This window comes from Petaurus breviceps, unplaced genomic scaffold, assembly GCF_028583685.1.
Source record: "Petaurus breviceps papuanus isolate PSGF00001 unplaced genomic scaffold, PetGlider_PUasm1.0 229, whole genome shotgun sequence".
Lineage (NCBI taxonomy): Eukaryota > Metazoa > Chordata > Mammalia > Diprotodontia > Petauridae > Petaurus > Petaurus breviceps.
This window is the reverse complement of record NW_027185903.1, coordinates 17,017,662-17,039,733: the sequence shown is the minus strand read 5'-3', so window position 1 is coordinate 17,039,733 and position 22,072 is coordinate 17,017,662. Positions and strand designations below refer to the sequence as shown.

The following is a 22,072-nucleotide window of genomic DNA, read 5'->3' as shown; positions in this document are numbered from 1 at the left end:
TCCCCCCCCCCTGCCACCCACCCCCACTGGGGGGACAAGCAGTTCAGTATAGGTTGTACATGTGTGGCTAATGCAAAACAATAACATAGCAGATGTATTGTAAAAGACTGACTATATTTCCCTCCCTCTTATCCCACCTCTCACTTGTTCTATTCTCTACTTTGATCCTGTCCCTTTTCAAAAGTGGGTGCTTCCAACTTCCCTCCCCCCCAGCCTGTCCCCCCTTCCATCATCCCCCCTCACATCCCCTTCCCCCCCTATTGTCCTGGAGGGTGAGATCCCCTATTTAGTGTGTATTTCTCTCCCTTCTCAAGCCAGATTCAATAGGAATAAGGTTGACCCATTCCCTTTTGCCTTCCTATTCTTCCCCTCCATTGTAACCATTTTCCCTTGCCTCTTCTGTATGAGATAGTTTGCCCCACTCTGTCTCTCCCCATCTCCTCTCATTATATTCCTCTCACCTCTTAATTTCACCTTTTAAGTATCATCCCTTCCTGTTAAATTGGTCCCATGCCCTCTATCTATGTATACCTGTAAACGTATATAAACACATTCACATATGTATTCATATGCCCGCATACCCTCATATAAAGACATATATATATATATTTCTAATCCCTTCAACTACTGAGAAAAGTTTCATAGGTTACAATTATTGTTTTTCCATGTAGGAATGTTAATAGTTCAACTTTGGCCAGGTGGCTCAGCGAGCAAGAGCACCGGCTCCAGTGCCGGGACGACCCGGATCAAATCCGGGCCCAGACACTCAGCACCACATCCAAAAACAACAACTGTCCATGCAACCCCGAACAAGCCACTCAACCGCGATTGTTTAAAAAAAATAGTTCAACTTTGATAAGTTCCTTATGATTTCTTTTCCCTGCTTACCTTCTCATGCTTCTCTTGCTTCTTGTATCTGAATGTCAAATTTTCTATTCAACTCTGGTTTTTTCAGCAAGAATGCTTGAAAGTCCTGTATTCCACTGAATGACCATATTTTCCCCTGAAACATGATACTCAGTTTTGCTGGGTAGGTGACTCTTGGTTTTAATCCCAGCTCCCTTGACCTCTGGAATATCACATTCCAGGCCCTTCGATCCCTCAGTGTAGAAGCTGCCAGATCCTGGGTTATCCTGATTGTGTTTCCACAATATTCAAATTGTTTCTTCCTGGCTGCTTGTAATATTCTCTCCTTAATCTGGGAATTCCAGAACCTGGCTATAATATTCCTAGGAGTTTTCTTTTTGGGATCTTTTTCAGGAGGTGATCAGTGGATTCTTTCAACCTCTATTTTGCCCTCTGGGTTCTAAAACATCAGGGCAGTTTTCTTTGAGAACTTCCTGGAGGATGCTTTCCAGGCTCTTACTTTGGTCATGGCTCTCAGGCAGTCCAATAATTTTTAAATTCTCTCTCCTGGATCTATTTTCCAGGTCAGTGGTTTCCCATGCGATATTTCACATTGCCTTCTATTCTTTCATTTGTTTGGATCTGTTTAACAGCATCTTGATTTCTCATAAAGTCATTAGCTTCCATTTGCTCCAATCTAATTCTGAAGCAATGATTCTCCTCAGTGAGCTTTTGAGATTCTTTTTCCATCTGGCAAATTCGACTTTTTAAGGCATTCTTCTCCTCATTGCCTTTTTGAGCCTCCTTTGCCATTTGAGTCAGTCTGTTTTTTAAGGTATTATTTTCTTCAGTCAGGCTGTTGACTCTCATTTCATAATTTTCTTGCATTGTTCTCATTTCTCTTCCCAATTTTTCCTCCACTTCTCTTATCTGCTTCTTAAGGTCCTCTATGGCCTGTAACCAGCTTGTATTTTCCTTTGAAGCTTTTGGTGCAGGAGTTCTGACTTCACTGTTTTCCTCCGGTTCCATGCCTTGCTCCTTCTTATCCCCAAAATAGGAGTGTAATGTTGGAATCTTCTGTCTGCTTTGTTTCCTTTGCCTGCTCATTTTGCCACTCAATGATTTGACTTTTGGGCTTTTTGCCACAGTAGGACTCTGCCACCAGACAGGGGAGTTTTCGTCCCAAACGCTGGGGTTTTCTCAGCTGCCAGAGGTATTAGATGGGTGCCCTCTCTGAGGTCTCCACACACTCTGTCAAGCTGCTCACACACCCCAGGACCTCCACCCTAGACTGCAATCCAGATCCAAGCAGGTTAAAGCAAGAGCGATGACCCCTCAGACTGGTGCTTGGTCCCCCTACACTCTGCAGGCCAGGAGCTGAAGCCGCCACGTGGCGCTGGCAGGCTGTGCTGGCATCTCAGCGGTTTCTTGCTCTGGGGGTAAAAGCCACGCACTCCCACTTCCTGGGTCCCAAAGTCCAGACTGCACTGGCCTCTCACCTTGTCCTTTGCATCTATGTATTGATAAATCTGGAAATGGCCACAGCTGCTGCTGATCTGGAGTCCCTCTGGCTGGCGGCTGGTCAGGCCCGCCCTGGGGCTAAAGCCTCGGGGTGGTGCTGGGCTCGGCTCCCAGAGCGCTGTGCTGGCCGATTCCTGCCAGCCTGCCGGGCTGTCCTCAGAGGGAGGTTAGCTTCTCTGTGTCATTTTGTGGGTTCTGCAGCTCCAAAGTTTGTTTAGAGTCCCTTTTTTACATGGATTGGGGAGGGTGGAAGCCGGAGGCGCGGGAAGGTCGTGCTTCTACTCCGCCATCTTGGCTCCGCCCGAGGAAATCATTTTCTAAAAAGTTTAGCATCTTCTAGAATAAACCAGTTTTAGATGATATTTTAAAGAACTTTTTTTTTTTCCTCCCAGGGGTTTTAAGCAGAGATTCAATATAGTTTCAACACCTAACTTTCTTTGTTTATGGTTATATTCTGGAGAACATGATGACTACTAGAGAATCTGAATATCTGTGTAGTGATATTAAACCTTAAATATAACAGGCTTCTACTGCATTTATTTTTCATAGGTTGGATTTTGCATTGTGCTATTGGAATAATTACAAACTGATTTTGACTTATTAAGAGGTTAGTCCAAGTTGCTGAAATATTGAATGTTTTAAAAGAATTGCAGTTTTATTCTTTATAAGTAACTCAAATTAGACTAAGTATAACTCTTCAATCTACCTATTTCAGAAAGGTCTTTCAGGGGACTGACATATACTATGTGGTTAATGAGTGTTAAGATATAAGATATGCATAATTTATACTTGGTATATAGATGAATTGTTGCTAGGCAGTGCTTCTAGTACTGAAGGGAACTTTAAAAGTTTGTTCTTTTAGGTATTCTAACCCTACCCACCCTTGTGCTTTTACTCATATCATCAATTTGTGCAAATTACATGGAGAAGAGTTGCTTAGCAAAGGTCAACTTTTATCTCACTCCTATCTGATTTATAGCAAATTCCAAGGTAGCTGTCTCCAAATGAATGAGTGTGTCTTTTCAGTATTGCCTGAAACAGAGATCCAGAGAACATTAGTGCTGGGAGAGACCTTATACCATCTAGTCCAAGAACTGGAGAAACTCTGGCTTCATGGGACCACCATAGTGGGTGGTACCTCATTCAATGGCATGGCTGTCAGTGTCAGCCTCACCCCTCAGAGATTATATAGACATGTTACATGACAAGACTGTGGCTTAAGATACCCAACACAATACCCTATGTAAATCATACTGAATTACAGAAATGCAAAGATGGAAGGAACAGGTAACCCTAGTAGCCTAATACAGTAGAAACAGCACTGTATTAGGAGTCAGAAGTTCTGGGTTTGAATCCTAATTCTGCCATTCTCTATCTGTGTGTCACCGGTGAAGTCCTTCACCTCTCTGTAACCCAATTTTCTCATGTGTAAAATGAAAGGGTTGGATGGCATGGCCTCTGCAGTTCCTTGACTATGTCAGTCCCTGATTTGACAAATTCAAGTGACTCCTTATTGCTTCCAGGATCAAACATAAAATCCTCTGTTTGGTATTCTGTGAAAAATGATTTCATTTGGACCCCTGTTCCATTCCAATAAGTATTAATCAGTTTTATATTTTACATAAATCATATAGGAATATTATTATTACATAAATTATTGTTATTACATAAATCATAAGGATAATTAGAGAAAATAGGTTCTTTTAGTATGCCTCAAACTTTAATCCAATGTTTACTACTCGTTTAACCAGTTATGAAGCTCACTTGGGCAACCACAAGAATGCTGACAAAGAAAGAGATTGCCATCCTGTTTTGCTCAAATTCCATGTCCAAACCTAGTGTGGGTGGGAGACTGTGTAACATGGAAAATACCCTAATTTGCTTTTGTACCTCTGGGTCACCCTAGCTTGTCCAACATGAGAAGGTGACCACCTTATGACCAATCAGTAGAGACGACCCTTGCCTTGCCCATCTTGGGACCACCCATGCTGATGCATCATTTCTGGCTCTCCTGGAAAGTTGAAATCAAAGTCTATTAACCAATGAGATTCTATTTTTTATCATGCCTCTTTTGCATGTTTGGATGTCAAATTCTGTAAGGCCTGGGGGAAAGGAGACCTTTCAGACAATGAGGAAGATCTGAGGTCCACCTCATTAGAGGGTCTATGGACCCTTTAATAAAGTGTTATTAGCTTGGAGCTCCACCTCAGTGATTTTCCTTACAGATTGGACAATTTTGGATCCCACAATTCAAAGCCCTTCATAACCTGCCTCCATCCTCACACCTTACATCCCTCTCATATACTCTCTGATTCAGTGTCACAGATCTCCTTGCTGTCCCTCAAACAAAAGCGTCCATCTCTGGACTCTGGGCGTTTTCACTGACCCAGGCCTCAGTTGCCTTATCTGTAAAATGAGGACAATAATAGCATCTACCTCCCTGGGTTGTTAGGAGGATAAAATGAGATCCTATTTGTAAAGTGTTTTGCAAACCTTCAAGTATACCATATAAATACTAATTGCTGTTGTTGTTATTGAAATTGCACTAAGACTTTTTGGATATCATATGCATTTACATATGTAATACATATAAATGTATCTATATGCATTATTTACAGATAAGTAATGAAGCATCTCTATATATGTAATTTTACACAGACACACACACACACACACACATACACGAGGATCTGAAACCTAAATAAAGAAGTTAGGTGACTTGTGTAATGCCACACACATAAGAGCTGAGCAGGGTCAGCTCAGGTCTTGTGACTCCAGGGCCAGTTTTCTTGCTACTGTACAACTCCATCCTTCTTTTATTATCTGAAGTTCTTCCCTTTGCCTAATCCAGATTCTTCACCTGTAATTCAAGGCAGTTTCCTCTTCTCTCTTCTGTGCAGGAGAGCTGTGGGCCTTTACTTTAGCATAGAGTCAGAGAGGTGAAGTCCTACTTTCTTTTCTTTGGTCTAATGCATGCTTTTAAACATCAAAGACCAAGTATGGGCATGGAAAATAAAGAAGGGTCTTTCATATTTTCTTTCTTCTTTTTGTTAGGCTTTGCCGCTTTCACATTATAGTCTCTACTTGGAATATTACAAGTGATCACATTTTCAATTATACCACCTCCACCACCAAGCCAAGAATAATCTACTCCCTAAAGAGCAAATTATTAAGAGACTTTTTGTTGTTGTTGCGGTTGTTCAGTTGTCTTTCAGTCATATCCAACTCTTCGTGATACCATTTGGGGTTTTCTTGGCAAAGATACTGGAGTATTTTGCCATTTCCTTCTTCAGCTCATTTTACAGATGAGGAAACTGAGGCAAATAGGGTTATGTGACTTGCCCAGGGTCACACAGCTAGGAAGTGTCTGAGGCCAGATTTGAACTCATAACGCTGAGTCTTCCTGATTCCAATCCCAGTGCTCTATCCACTGTGCCACCTAGTTGCCCTTAATATATATCACATACACACATATACAGATATAAATATATCTGTGTTCCTCTAGACATTTCAGCTGATTGCTATCTATTATCAATTCTCTGAAGTGCACATGTCATACCCAAGTTCATGTGAAAGCTAATTCACAACCAAGTAAGATGAGTTTCTTTCTAGAGATTGGTTTGCTTACTGACCCCATCATGCCCTGTGCTTTTCAACCCCAACAATTCTCAGAGCATGTTGTTTCAACGTGCTCCCAAACCACATAGTACATTTAAAAAAATCCCAGAGAAGAGGAGGGTGGCCTGCACCTTGAGAAACAGCCTACCTGGGCAAAATATTCTTCTGAGATCCTTCCAGCCCATTCAATGCACATCTCCAGAGGGCGGCACGGATTGGCCACATCTGCACACTTGATCATCATGCGTTTGATCAGGATTTGGTTTTCAGGGAAGTTCTTCCCAATGGGGTTACAGTCACAGTCACTGCCTTCACCCTGTAACAGAAAATCAAGGGCATCATGGCAGTCGCTTCCAGTAAGGACAACGCAATTAAGCGTGATTAGACAGTCCTTGTCGTAGAGGGGACCAGTTGCCAAAGTGGGCTTTTCTACCAGGTCCATTAGAAAAAGAACTAAAGTGAAATATTTTCCCCCAAGACCTGGAAAGGGTGTTTTTTTTTTTACTTTTTTCTTCCTGCTTTTCTAGCTACTGGCACCAGATAGTTCCTTCTCGACTATCCATTTAGTCCTGATCCCCTCTTAATTTGTTTCTCTTCCTCCTAAGCCATGAATCCTCATGTTCATTTGCCTAAAAAATAGTGGCTTTCTTTGCATAGAGGGCACAAGAATCTAATGATTATTTGCTCAGTTATAAAAAGAGCTTGAATATGTGGAGCACTTTAAAGTTTGCAAAGTCCTTCACATATATATATATATATAATCTGATTCTCACAATAACCTTGTGATATAGGTGCTATTACTGTCCCCATTTTACAGATGAGAAAACTGAAGACAAGAGAAGTCAAGTCACACAAGCAGGAAATGTCTGAGGAAGAATTTGAACCCAGGTCCTCTTGCTTCCAAGTTCTAGTACTCTGTCTATTATTTCTCTAAACTGCCTAACTAAATCATATTGTATGTGAGATAGATTATCACTGGTTTGTGATTGGGCCATGAGATATCAGGGGCAAGCCAGGGCCAGGAGAGACAAGTGTCTATGAAAATGGTTACTCTGAGATGAGAAAATCTACCTCCCTCCATTCTTTGCTGAGGTTGGGGTCTATGGGTATGGAATATAATATAATAAAGCTATCAGACATGTTTGATGTGTTGGTTAGTTTTGCTGAACTGGTTTTTTTCCCTCTCTTTTATTCTGTGGTACAAAAAATAGCTATGTGACACTGGGCAAGTTACTTAACCCTTTTTACCTCAGTTTCATCATTTGTCAAATGAGCTGGAGAAAGAAATGTCAAACCACTCCAGTGTCTTTGCCAAGAAACCCCAAAGAGGGCCACAGGGAGTCAGACACAACAGAAAAAATGACAACACAAAGAATAGCCATCTCTCTCTCTGGGTGGGGGAGAAATATATTTGGAAATAAAAGTGATGTAAAAATAAAAAATGTTAATAGAAGGAAAAAAGTAATCCTCAGTGATGGGCACCAGTAAGCCCTTAACCACGTCTATGTGTTTACATATCATTAGAAAATTAGGTAAGCAATCTATTCCAGAGAAGCTAGGACATTTGCTAGGTAGATCTTTCTACACTCCACCAGAGTTCTGGCAAAGAGAGTCACTAATGATCTCTCCTGGGCTCTGTCAGCCAGAGCACTGAATGATTTTGTGAATAGTTGTAGGCTGTGGCTAATTAAATAATAATGGTTGTAGGCTGCGGTTAATTACCAGGCCTTCAAAGGGAAACCTTATTTTGTTCCTTCTTTGCTGCTGGGATAATGTGAGGCCACTATAGTTGATAAATCTGCAGCTGGTGCTACAAACACCCCCAGGAAGTGAAAGGGAGAGAGTGGAATTTATAGAATGGGGGTGGGGTGCAGGTGACAAGGTCAGAATTGTGCTTTAGGAAGATTAATCATTTAGCAGCTGAGAGGAGAGTGGACTGGAGTGGGCAGAGACCTGGGATGGAGCTGAGGGCCCTTTTCCTTTTGTTGTATAGTCCTAGAGATCAATACATTATCATGGTGAAAACTCCCTCTGTCGTCTGAATCATAATTCTTTAATGATTGACAGTCTAGGAGAACTGCCTGTGGATCATACAGGTTGACTTGCCCATCATTGATTGCATAGCTAACAATTTCTTCTTGCCCTCAAGTCCAGCTCTCTGCCGTGTGGGACAGTACACAGAATGGTAGATTTGTATTCAGAGAACCTGGGTTCAAATCCCAGCTCTCCAGCTTACTACTTGTTTGACATTAGGCAAGTTACTTAAACTCTCTAAGCCTCCATTTCCTCATTTATAAAATGATAGTTAAATGAGATAGACCTCTATGAGCCTTTCACTTTGCATAGTTGTTACAGGAATGGGAATTTAAGATCTTCCCTGCCCCTAGGCCCTTTGATAGGCTTAAGTGACTCTGAGAACCTTTCTTGATTTGAAAATATACTCTGCCCCCTAATAGGCTGAATGTGGTCACCTGGAGCCTGTGGCAGGAGGCCTGTTTGTCAGGAATGCCCACACCTTTGGTGCTTTGTGATTGGGCAGTGGGTCAAGAGGGTTGTGACATTCTCTGTCCCAGGAGAAGGCTATATATACCCTGATGTGAGGTTTTGCTTTGGGGCTCACTTTGAGAAGAATTGTGCGATTTGACCAGATGAGACTCTGGGCAGCCATTGAGCCCCCTGGCTTTGAAAACCTAGATGTTGGTGCTTCCCTCTCTGGTAACTGACTAGGTATGGATGTAATGGTCAGACAATTGGAAGCCTGTCTGCTGATGTTTCTCTGTATTTGTCTGCCTGTAGCTTGTTTGTATTCTCTGAAGTTTGGGGTGCTGACCTTTTTCCCCTGAGCTAGGTAAATGACATATGTTGGACTAAAGCAAGATTGTTAACCCATTTTGAGTTGCTTTCCTTTAGAAAAGCAGATCTAAGAACCTGTGTTGGCAGCCACCCTGGGGATGCTGGGGTGCTTGCTGCTACAATAGTTAAATTCTGATGTTTCCTGTGGAAACACTGAATGGGTGTAAACACAAACGAATTTCAGTTGTTTTCAGAAGAAAGCCTGGATGGGGACACACCAAAAGAGATTTTTGAGGAAGAGTGCTCAATATTAAACCCTGATATATCATAGCATTGTACCCAGAGCCTCAGTTCTGGGACCCAGGTTATAAGGCTTAATTTATCTGTACTTGACAACACTAAATGATTGTGTGGGTGATGATGGTTTACTGAGCATAATTATAGGCCAAATAGGTGGATGTCTTTAATTTAAAGGGAGATGAAGCCACTGATATATAAATCCAGGGAAGCACAGACTGTAATCACCACAGGCTAGGGCAGTCAGTGGATGACCCCAGGACTTATTTTTCCACCCTTCAGATCCGAACTCTCTAGAAGAGGACATAGGAAGCAGTCAAAAGGACCTGCGTATGGTTAACCCTGAGTGAGCTCTTCCCCTCTCTGCTCTTTAGCCCCTTGTTGTGGGTGAGTGGTCTTTGCCGAGGGGATCCCCTGTAGTGTAGCTTTGGGGAGGGAAAGACTATGCCTGAACTTGAACCAAGTTGCTTGTTGTCTCAGGACTCAAGCTGCACAGACAGCTCCCCTGTGTACTCCTTATCAAGCAGTAAAATGGGAATATTTCTCTGCTGTCTGCTGGTCCCAGCTGTGTGCCCTGTCACATCCTGGCCTGAGGATGTAGTCCATTGATTTCTCTAGCCATTACTCAGTTTAAAATGAGCAGAAAGCCTTTTTTACAGCTCCGGGGCAGAAGTCATGCCTTCCTGGCTTCCATGTAGGAATTTTTCAGAGGGTCTGTTTCCTAACAATGTAAAGACTGATGGGAAACATTCCATCTCATGCTTAGCATTTCCTTTTATTGTACCAAGAAATCCTCTAGGGCCCAAATGAGGGAAAGGGAAGGAGCCCGTGTTGGCTGGCCCATTCAGGATAACAACACAGAAAACAAATGGATACTCTTCTGCATGGTTTTCACTGGAATCTTCATTTACAGTTATTGCATTGACTGTAAATGGGTAAAATAAAAATCTGGGCAACAATAGAAATAATTGGATGCTTTTTAATGCAAACTAAAGCCCAATCTGAAGAATGCCTTCTGGTGCCCTGGCAAATAGGAGCAAATATGTTTGTTTAATCAAGCAATTAGAGAAAGCTTTGGTTTTTAAGCACCCACATTATTAATGCTTTGCTTTTAAACACACATGCTCAGGATTCAATTAAGATCTTTGGGCACTGGCTTGTCTGGCTTAGTGTGATGTGAATCAGCTTGAGTGCAGTTCTTTAAAGCACTCCTTAATCTTAATGTTTCCCAACAGAGTCACAAAGGCCAGAGGTTTTTTTTTTTTTTTAAATGGAAACAGTGGCTCTCAGGGCCAAGCTAAATTAGGAAGCTATACGTCACTCTTAGCTTCTCACTTTCAGCCTCCTCACTGCTCTCTACCTGCAGGCCAATCGACCTTCTACTGTCAATCAATTTACCTCAAGGTCTTTCTTCCCAGGATCTTGGAAGAATTCAAAGACATGCTATCAGGCATTCTCCCCACCCCTTCAGAAAAGGACTCCCCTTAGCCCCACTTATCAGATGAGGCCCAAGGCATTAACCACCATGACCAAAAGAGGGAGAGAAAATACGTCTAGATCAGTCAGTATTTGGGTGGAAGGACATACACTCCCCTTTCTTACATGGGAATTGGTTTCCTCAGCGGCCATGGGTTTGTTGATGCTGTTCACGAACTTGTTCACATGCTCAAAGTGCTTTGTCATCTCTGTGGCCAAAACCATGTCGATGATTGCTTGGCGCAGCGTTCGATAATGGGTCCTGAAGAAACCAGAAGCAGAGACATGTTTCTACAATTTGGCCAGTTTGTACTCCTTCCCCACCCCTACCCTCAACTCCCAACTATGCAGATCCCTGGGAAAATGTGGTCTTTTTCTTCAGGCTAAGAGTTGAAGGTGAGTCTTATTACTGGAATCCAAATCACAAAGGAGTATTGGTTTGCTATTCCAGCCATTAAGGGAGAACTGGAAAACCTGATGATATTTCCCCCCCCAGTGGAAACTCCCCTTCCCTGCCATTTTCCTTCCCCATGCAAAACCACAGCAAGGTTAGAGGAGAAGGTGACATTTTTTCCCTGTCCCCTTCCACTCCTCCTGCAAGAGGGTGCCTTATAGTATATAATATTGGTCACAAGGATCACATCACAAAGAGTCATCATGATCTCCCATGATGCTAGTATTCATGGGGAAAAAAAGAGAAGTGAGGTCATTTTAGATTAACTCTGGTAAATTTTCAACTAAAGGGTGCCATGCCCTATCTCACAGGTATGTGAAAAAGATGCTTTGTAAAGCTTAAAGTATTATAGAGATCTTAACTATCATATATTATAAGAATAAATATTAATCATATACTATATGGTTTATAATTGTTACATGTATTGATGTTAACAAATCAAGCTAAGGCAAAGTTAAAACGAATTGATCCCCAAGTTAATGGTGAATTTGTGAATTGTGAAGAATTTGCAAATTAGAGGCAAAATCATCAGGTTACAGCTCTGGGGCAGAAGTCATGGTATGATATGATAAGCTATGGTATGATAATAACCAAAACTGTTCTCCTACTATTACTAAACAACATCACAATGCCAAGATCTCCCAGAGCCAAATCAAAGAGGGGTGCTGGGGAACCCCTACTGGAGTAGCCTTTTTGGGGAAGGGGGGCAAATGAAACTAAGACCACATGCCAAGAATTTTTCCATTCAAATTCCTAAACATGGCTTATATCTTAGAATCTCAGAATTCAGCATTCAAGCCAAACACAATCTCTTCCATGAGACCTTTCCTGATCCCCCTAGCTACTAGTTTTTTACTAAATTTCAACAAAAACACTTTGTATGTATTCTGCATATATATTTTTCATGTGCTTATTTTTTACAAACTTATGTTAACACATTTTCTTCCTTTGTAGAATGTAAGGTCCTTAAAGGCAGGAATAGTTTCATTTTTTTTTTCCCCAGCACCTTACAGAGTTGCTGGCCCTCTGTAGGGGCTTTAATAAATGCTTGTTGAATGACTGATTAAGTGACTTCAACCAATGACACTAAGCCAAAGCTGGAAAAATTGAACACTGAATTTGTGGAGAAAGAATGATTTATGCAAAATTAGAGACAAAATTAACATGGCACATGTTAAGATGTGGTCCTGTACCCCAAATACACAGAGAGACTGCAAGGGATAAATCTAAAAGTCCCTCCCACTCCATCTCTCTGAGCAGCAATCTTTGAACATAAATGACTCTACTCCATGTGGGGTTGTGTAACAGCAATAATATTAAGGCTGCAGGTGGCCATAGACTGGACTACTGGAGTGACCAGAGGGATGGTGAAGTATTCTTTTGGGAAGACCACTGGGCTAAATAGGTCAGAGATCTGATTGTTAATCCTAATTCTGCCACTAACTTGTTGTGTAACTGTGCAAGCCTTAAAAATGACCCAGAATTCAACTTTGTCTTCTGAAAAATGGGGGGGGGGGATAATATCTGTCTTATTTATCATTCAGGGTTTTTTGTAAGGATCAAAACTATAAAAAAAATAATTAAAGTAGTTCACATGGGATAGCATTTTACAGTTTACAAAGAGCTTGTAAACACATATTACATGAAGAGGTCCAGGAAGTATTTAGTCTAGCCATGATTGCTGTCTGATATTTAAAGGGCTGTTGTGTGGAAAAGAAATTGAATTTACTCTTGGAGCCAGTGGTCAGAACACAAGGATTTTGGCTTTGTATAAGGAAGAACTTCCTAACAATTTAAACTATTAAAAAAAATAGAACGGGGCAGCTAGGTGGCGCAGTGAGTAAAGTGCCGGCCCTGGAGTCAGGAAGACCTGAGTTCGGTTCCAGCCTCAGAAACTTAACAGCCACACAAAAAAACTAGCCATGTAAGCTTGGGCAAGTCACTTAACCCCAATTACCCTCCAAAAAGCAAAAAAAAAAATTTTTTTTTAAAAATAGAACGTCTTAGGAAGATGGTCAACTACTGCTTGGATGAGTCTCTGGCAAGGATGTTATGGAAATTCATGCTCTAGGTTGGACTAGATCAGGGGTGGGGAACCCAGAAGGCCACACCCAAGGATGTAGAAGGCCACATGTGGTCTCAAGGTAGCAGGTTCCCCACCCCTGGACTAGATGGCTCATGTGTCCCTTCCAATGAAAATGTGATGATTCTGTGATGCAGAGGAAAGCATTTTGAGAAATATGACGGCTATCAGTAATAGCAAACTCTCACCTCTTGGCAGAGAGGTGATAGACTAGAACAGGGGTGGGGAACCTGCAGCCTTGAGGTCACATATGACCCTCTAGGTCTTCAAGTGCAGCCATTTGTCATAGAACAAATCCTCTTAATACAAGGATTTGTTCTGTAAAAGTTGGATTCAAAGGGGATTTTGAGGACCTAGAGGGCCACATGTGGCCTCAAGGCTGCAGATTCCCCACCCCTGGACTAGAGGTACAGAATGCGACATACATTTTTGGTGTGGCCAATGTATGGATTTGTTTTTCTTGACTGCCCTGATTTGTTATAAGGGAGAGAGCTTTTTTTTTTTTTTTGGTAGAAGGGCTATAGTAGAAGAAAGGGCATAGTAATAATGATTCCAAAGGGAAAAAAAGGAATGTGAATGAAATATTTAAAAATACACAGAAGAGAACAGAAGGAAGTTCAGAAAAGGACAAGGGTGAGCAGGACAGTATAGGAATTGTGTTAAATTTTATATACGTATATATTATAAAACTGCACATAATATTTTTGGTTTTATGCAAAATTCTCTGTTCTTTGTATTTGGAAATGTTAGTGTTTGTCAAGTTCACAAAAATAAAGAAGAAAATTTAAAATAAAAATTCTGTAAGCATAATCATAGAAAACAATATGATAATCACCATTAGCACCAGTGATATTTTCACACTTTTTTTCTGTTCTTTTGTTTTTTAAATTTAATATTTCCCCCACAATTACATATAATTACAATTTTAAACTTTTTTTTTTGCCTTTTTGGAGAGCAGTTGGGGTTAAGTAACTTGCCCAAGGTTACATGGCTAGTTTTTTCATGTGGGTGTTAAGTGTTTGAGGCTAGAACCGAACTCGGGTCCTCCTGACTCTGGGGCCGACGCTTTACTCACTGCGCCACCCAGCGCCACCCCCAAAATGAATGGATAAATTTTTTTTGCCCTTTTTTTTTGGAGGGCAATTGAGGTTAAGTGACTTGCCCAAGGTCACACAGCTAGTTTTTGTGTTAAGTGTCTGAGGCTGGATTTGAACTCAGGTCCTCCTGACTCCAGTGCTCTATTCACTGTGCCACCTAGCTGCCCCACAATTTTAAACTTTTAAAAAACAATTTCAGGTTCCAAAGTCTCTCTCTCTCACTTCCCTCCTTCCTCATTAAGAAGGCAAGCAATTTGATACAGTTTATACATATGTGGTCATGAAAAGCCTATTTCCATATTAGTCATGTTATCTTCATATTCTCTTAAGCTGATCCCCTTTTCAAGGGAAGAGGAGTGGATGATTTGGGGATGAGTGAATTGTCAAACTCCCAATGCTCCAAAGCCCAAATGTGACCAACCTGTCGATGTTCTTGAAAATGTTGCATTTGTTGTCCTTGGCGGTGAGCTGGAAAGCCAGGGCAGTGTGGTGGCTCTCCAGGACAGCTGTATCATTGTAGAGCACAGCTAATTCACTGCCTGCATTGCACAGGAAAGAGTTGGTCCGTCCGGGGTGATCCACGTCATGCACTGTGGCTGCTATCAATGCAGCCACTTCATCCAGGTGATCCAGGCTTCCCTGGGGGTAAGAAACAGGGTAAGAAACTCACCGGAGAATAAAGCCACCCCCCCCAGAGGCAGAGGGCAGCTGGACTTTTACCTCTGGGGAACAGAGATTTTCATAGGATTATGAACTGGAAGGGATCTTAGAAGGCCATGAGGAAAGAGGTCCAGCTGGGTTAAATAACTTGCTTACGATCACACAGCTAGTAAATGCAGAGGTGGCTGGATTTGAACCTGGGTTCTCTGATCCTGCTTTACTCACTAAATCATACTACCTCCCCAATCTACCCTGTAAGTTCAGGTCCAGTGAAGTATTGCCTAATGCAGATGACAGATATTGTGGATTATGCAAAGGAAAAATTTTAATTCCCAGATTGTCCCTCACCATCTTCTTCTAGACATGGGGCCCTTCGTGTTTGCTGAGTGAATGTGTAAGCAAATCCCATGGGTACTTTGCATGCACCCAGCACCTGTTCCAACTACTTATTCACTGTATATTCAAGAAACATAAAGCGTCATTGGGGAAGCAGTCTCCTGCCGGGTGGCCATCTACATTGCCCAGCTCCTTCCAAAAGTCAAAGACAAATTCCTCCTTGGTATCATGGCTTGTTCTGAATGGTCTCTATGCCTGCCTCTCCCTCTAGCAAGCAAGCCTGAGAGCTCAGTGTACATAAATTTCCCTCTCTGGCCAAGGAATGACAGCAGTGCATGCCGACTGCTTCACAAATAAGGCTCATTTGAACAATGACAACCAGACACCACTACGGAAAGCACAACATGTGCTGAAGCCAGGACACTAATATTTTCCACACTGGCTGTTAGGTCTGGTCTGTTTTCCTTGTTTCAGAAACTAAGTTAAGGGGATGGCTAGGTGGCACAGTGAATAGAGCACTGGCCCTGGAGTCAGGAGGACCTGAATTCAAATCCAGCCTCAGACACTTAATATGTACTAGCTGTGTGACCTTGGGCAAGTCACTTAACCCCAACTGCCCTGCCTTCCCCCTCAAAAAAAAAAAAAGCAGAAACTAAGTTAAAAGAACCAGAGGAAGGTCTCCATCAGGTTGGGGGGAGAGGGGGTGGGAATCTCTAGAGGCTTTGAAAGGACAGCATTTCCAGGAAGGGCACAACCATCCTTTCAGTGACACAATTTTGCAGCCTTAGAGTTTCCCTCAACTCCTTACTGTCCTTTCCTTCTCCTATAGCCAACTAGTTGCTAAATCTTGTTGATTCTGTCTCTTCATCTCTTTTATCCTTCCCCATCTTTGCCCTCCCTTCTTCAATCCATCATCTAAATTGCTGCCGAAGGGATATTCCTAAAACACAGGATGAACCATGTCATTGCCCCTGCTCAATAAAAGTGGGGTTAAGTGACTTCCCCAGGGTCACACAGCTAGTGTCCAGGTCACATTTGAGCTCAGGTCCTCCTGACTCCAGGGCTGGTACTTTCTCCACAGCGCCACCCAGCTGCCCTTTTTCTTTCCTTACTATCTCCACAACCTTTCTCCAACCTACTTTCCATTGGCCTTCCCATTGCTCTTCACATAAAACACTCTATCTTCTGTCTTGGTGGGTTTGCAGGTCCAAGATCCCTCCCGTGCCTGAAATCACTCCCTTCTCACTTCCACATCTTAGAATGCTTTAGTTTCCTTAAAAGCTCCGCTCAAGTGCTGCCTCTTAGATGAGGCATTCCCTGGTTCCCCCAGATGCTAGTGTTTCTCTTCCTCCTCACCCCATTTCCTATACATCCTTACCTTTTTTTTTAACTTTGCACATACAATTAAGTCCTGATTAGTGCAAATAATGAGTCCTCTGCCATGATCATGTGTATTTGAATTCAAAGTTATGATTATGTAAAATACAGTAATTAATTGTAGTGCAATGGAGATATACAGTACAAATTTGAATAATGAACTGATATGTAGTTTAATTTACACATACTGTCTACCCTGCCAGAATGTAAGCCCTTCGAAGATAGAGGCTATTTTTCTTTTTGTACCCCCAACATCTAGTACAGTAGCAGGTACATCATAAGCACTTAATAAATGATTGACAAATGTGTGATTTATTGACATGGACAAGAATCATACATTTTGAAAAGAAGTAGATGGATTGTGACCTGCATTAGTGGAAGAGTTGCTTACACTAATAAGATCAGAGACCTATTGAAATATCAAGATAAGTGGTATTTATTTCCAACCCTAGCAATGTAGAAGTGATTAGTAGTGCTAGACAGAAACATCAGCCTGAGAGACCAAGACCCTCAAGTGGAGAATAACAGATACTTGGAATCCTAGAATTCTAGAATATTAAGGTTGGATTGGAAGCAGAGGTCATCTGGTCCAACTCATACCCCAGTAGGAATCCCCGCTACAGTTTCTCTGACCACATACTCATCAAGCTTCCACTTGGCATCATTTATTCCCCTCCTATAGAGGATTCTGGAGGACTAAGGATGGATCTAACTGGCCCATTTCACATCTGCTTTAGCAGAGAGATGTCAGACGCTCAAGCCACACATATGGAAAACCAGTGGCAGAGCTGAGGCCAAAACTTCACCCAGTCTAATCCTTCTGGGGCTAGGCTGACTCCAGTCTATTAATGAAACCACCATGCCCAAATGAGGCGCCAGGGGGAGCTCCCGCAATGCGCTCATTCTTCTTGGATTTAGGACCAATCTAGTTAGAACTTCTGAACAAAACAGACTTGGGTAACTGAGGTGGGAAGCCAGAGTAAAGTGACAGGGTCCAATGTTTTTCTTTACTAGATACCAACCAGAAACACGATGAAGACAGAACTTTGGTAAAGTGAAAACACTATTCTGGTTGCTCCAGAAATAATACTGCGCAGCTGGTCCTCAGCATACATTCTGAGACATTCTCTCATCTGCAGTGGGTGGGAGGTAGGGCAGAGAAGGCAGGATTACTTCACTAGCATCCTTAGTGTATAGAAAGCCTTTCTAGAAGCTCTAGGAAGGGAGTGGCAGAGGGAGAAAACCCTTAAACCTCTAAGTAGATTCATTCTCTCCATACCCTTTTGATGTGGGAAGCATCAAGGAAGGGGCAGAGCTGTTCCAAGGGTAGTCATACATGGCCCTGTTCCTTTTCTCCTTTAAAAGTAGGAAATGGGTTTTGACCACATTGAGAGAAAGCTGGCAAGTCTTAACCTTAAAAGTAGATTTTTCAGATAACCATTCACTTGTTTATATAAATAGCTATTTTTATCACTTGGGCAGTAAAACAAAAACAAACAAAAAAACCCCCAAAACTGAACACAGTTATATTTATATCTGTATAAGCTGCTGTGTTCCTGTGTCTGTTTCGTATAGGGGTGGCAGAAGTTAATGAGGGGGAAATAGCTCATAAAATCTATATAGTTGATAAGTTATGGTAAGGAATGCACATGCCAAATTCCTTGAAGGGCAGGCACTATTTAATTTTTTTAACCTTTATATCCCTGGCCCCTAGCATGGTACCTGGCACATAGAAAACATTAATAAATTCTTGTTGATTGTGTCACAATTGAATGACTGATAATGGAAATATTATATGAATTTCATTCCCAAGCCAGGAGGGAGAGAAAGTTCAATGGTTGTAAGCTTCCAGGCAGGACTCAGGAATGAGCTTCCTGAATGTCCCTCAGTCAAATGTCGAAGGAGGCCAGTGGAATAATTACTCCTGGCTTCAGGAGTTGGGGCGGGTCAGGAGAAGGCAAAAGGGCAGAGAAATATGGAGTAAATCTGGATTTTCATAACTTGACTTGGCTTAGTCTAAGGCACATTGAAGTTATTTCTCAAAGGCTAGGAATGACTGGTTCTGTACCTCTTCTCACTGGATCAGGAGCTAATTACCTGTATTCCATTTTCAACTGGCAGTGTGTAACCTGCTTAATCTCCCTTTCTGTCTCTGTACTTCCAAACTTTAGCTCACAAGACCCACCAGTATGTTTATCTTCTCTCTGGTCAGCCAGAGAAAAAAAAATTAGCTCAAGTCAAAATCATTTATTGAAATGGTGTAATAAGAAGCAACTAGCAACAAAATCTCGCTCCTATAAACCTGAAGTGTACTCTTCTACAAAGACACGTCATGATAGTGAGAAGAGGGAATGCACAGAGAGTTTACAAATGGAGAGGCACACACAGGAGTATGTGTGGCCAAGGTAAATTATACCTCCAGTGAGGAAAGGAGGGCAATGGGCATTTATTAAGTGCCAGGCACTATGCCGAGCACTTTACAAACATCTCATTTGATCCTCACAATAATCCTGGAAAGTTGTTGCCATTGTTATCACTGTAACTAGGGTCACACAGCTAGTAAGTGTCTAATGCCGTATTTGAACTCAGATCTTCCTGACTCCAGAACCAGTGCCCTGTCGTCTGGGCCACCTCACTGCCTCTCCGTCTACTGTTATGATGTCTTCATGATTCTCTTGGCAGAAGACTGAAGCTCTTTTGGGCCAACTCCTGGGCAGGGCACAGAGCTCCAATGCTTGGCTGTGATCTCTGGCTTCAAATTCAGCTGAAATATTGGCCAAATGTCCTGCTTTATTTTTCGAAAAGAACCAGAAACCAGACCTTATGACCAATAGATGCTTGGCTACAATTTCTACTGTTTGAAATCTTAGCCCAGGGTACTATCTTTTGATAAGAACTGGAACCCATACTCTAGGACCAGCAGGGGTCTCAGTCAGATCCTCCCATTTTCTGAGCAAGATTCCAGCTGTAAGAAAGTCTTGACTCCTCCTGCCCAACTGACTGGACTCATCTCGGTGGCTGCATACTCTCCTCCACTGCATGTGTATCTACTACAAGATACCATTTCTGATGTGAGGAGGAAAGAAAAATCCCTACGCTTCCCACCTCACTGCACTTTGCCTGTGCTCTCTGCCCCTCAGGTGGGCAGCTGCACTCCCATATCCCTCTTTCTGCTGCAAGATACCACTGCAGAAGAAGTGAGGAGATCAATACCTTCCCTTTCTCCCTGCCCCCACCCCCACCCCAAGAGGTACAAAGAAAAAGGTAAAGAGTGAACTCAGGAACTGAATTTTTTCTCCATAGCTAACTCTCTTCTCAACTAGATCAGAAGGTTGATTATGAGTCAGGCTGGTTCTTCTGCTTTTATAACTCTCAGTCCCTCCCATTCACCCAGGTCAATCCTAAACTACCTTCCCGACCCTTTTATATACAAATGAGTCACTAAAAGTCTGATGGGAGAGTCCACCTTTGCTTCTCTTACCTGAGTCTTACATTCCCTTGTTTAATAAAGTGGATTAAGAGGATTCAAATGATTAAGAGTTTCCTGATCAATTCTATGCCATATATGTGTGTGTGTATGTATATATGTATATATACATACACGCCCATTTATCTTATCTAGAAATCTATGTTTATAATTATATGTACATATGTGTGTATACATCTATACACATCTTATTGTTGTTTGTTCTTTGTTCTCGAAGAGGACCATGACATTAGGAAGGTGATGCCATGACTAGCATGTGAATTGGATTTAAGTGAGGGAGGGCTGTGCAAAGTTACCAGCTTCACTCTCTCCCCCGAGGCATCTGGGTCCATTGGTCAGAAATAGATCAGGACGAATGGAGATGCCCCTCCCCCCCATACACACACACACACTGTATATATACACATTCCACAAGTATGTATGTGCCCTCTACCTTGTAGCCTCCCTCAATTCCTTTACCATAGAGCTCACACACCACCTTCTGCATGAAGCCTTTCCTGACTCTGTCAGCTGCTAGAGCCTTCTTCCCCGTTTAACTTCTCTGTATGTATTTGGATGCATTCACTTTCTACTTCTGATGTAATTATAGATATAGACTTGCCTCTCCTTTCAAGTACACAGTGTTTCATCTTTTGTTACTCCTATCCCCAGCACCCTGGTGTAACAGGAACTTAATAAAAATTGGTTGATTGATTCACTGATTAATTGATATTCTTTATGAGGCATTAGGGCATCTAGATGGCTCAGTGGATAAAGCATCAGGCCTGGAGTCAGGAAGACCTGAGTTCAATTCAGGCCTCAGATACTTACTAGCTGTGTGACCCTGAGCAAGTCACTTAACCCTGTTTACCTCAGTTTCCCCATCTGTTAAATGAGCTGGAAAAGGAAATGGCAAACCACTCTAATATCTTTACCGAGAAAACCCCAAATGGGGCCTGAAGATTCAGTCACAATGGAAGCAAGTTAACAACAAACAACAGCAACAACAACAAGGCAGTAAGGATATAAAGACAAAAAGGAAAAACAGTCTCTGCCTTTATCGGTTTTAATGAAGCAGTGGGTGGTACAGTGGATAAAGTATTGGACTTGTAGTCAGGAAGATCTGAGTTCAAATCTGGCTTCAGTTACCAGTCATGTGACCCTGGGCATGTCTTAGAACCTCTCCTAAGCCTCAGTTTCCTCAAATATAAAATGGTGATCATAATAGCACTTTGCCTACTTCCCAGGTTTTGGGGAGGATAAAATTAGACACTTTGCAAACCTTAACACCTTATGTAAAAGGTAGCTATTAACTATTACTGAGGACCAAAAAAAATAAATAGATAAATAAATATAAGATAATATGAGGGAAAAGAGAGCACTAAAAACTTGGGGGATCAAGAAAAACTTCCGGGGAGGCTAGGTGGTGCAGTGAATAGACACTGGCCCTGGAGTCAGGAGGACCTGAGTTCAAATCCAGCCTCAGACACTTAACACTTACTAGCTGTGTGACCTTGGGCAAGTCACTTAACCTCAATTGCCCTGCCTTCCCCCTCCAAAAAGCAAAAACAAAAACAAAACAAAAAAAGAACTTCCCAAGCAAAGTGGCCCTTGAGATGAGCCTTAAATGAAGCTAAGGATTCTAAGAAGTAGAGGTGAAGAGGTAGAAATACACATGAGTGTTTATATTCTTATGATTTATGAATGTATCTATACAAATAAAGTAAAACATTGAGTTACTACTATATGGCTTTGAATACAGTCATTGTTCTTGAGTCATTTCAACCATGTCCAACTCTCTGTGACCCTATTTGGGGTCTTCTTGGCAAAGACACTGGAGTGGTTTGTCATTGCCTTCTCCAGCTCATTTTACAGAGGAGGAAACTGAGGTAAATAGGGTTAAGGGACTTGTCCAGGTTCACACAGATAATAAATGTCTGCATCTGAAAAAAGGCTGGATTTGAACTCAGGAAGATGAGTCTTCCTAATTTCGAGCCCAGTGCTCTATGTACTGTGCCACCCTAGCTGCCCTCTGAGTCAAATACCTC

General features: G+C 42.0%; 2 protein-coding genes across 3 annotated transcripts in view; one reads left to right on the top strand and one right to left on the bottom strand.

Annotated features, from left to right (window-relative positions):
- Positions 1-7,107, top strand: part of WDR41 (WD repeat domain 41) — a 77,736-nt gene extending 70,629 nt beyond the window's left edge. The window contains exon 13 of the mRNA XM_069096279.1: positions 6,803-7,107. Coding sequence (XP_068952380.1) covers positions 6,803-6,919 — 117 coding nt within the window. The 3' untranslated portion in view covers positions 6,920-7,107. The remainder of the gene's footprint in view (positions 1-6,802) is intronic.
- The window catches only part of PDE8B (phosphodiesterase 8B), a 357,883-nt gene that overhangs the window by 4,439 nt on the left and 331,372 nt on the right, over positions 1-22,072 (bottom strand). For both annotated transcript variants that reach the window (XM_069096276.1, XM_069096275.1), the window contains exons 18-20: positions 14,607-14,824; positions 10,678-10,813; positions 6,134-6,301 (exon numbers count right to left, since the gene is read on the bottom strand). In XM_069096276.1, coding sequence (XP_068952377.1) covers positions 6,134-6,301; positions 10,678-10,813; positions 14,607-14,824 — 522 coding nt within the window. The remainder of the gene's footprint in view (positions 1-6,133; positions 6,302-10,677; positions 10,814-14,606; positions 14,825-22,072) is intronic.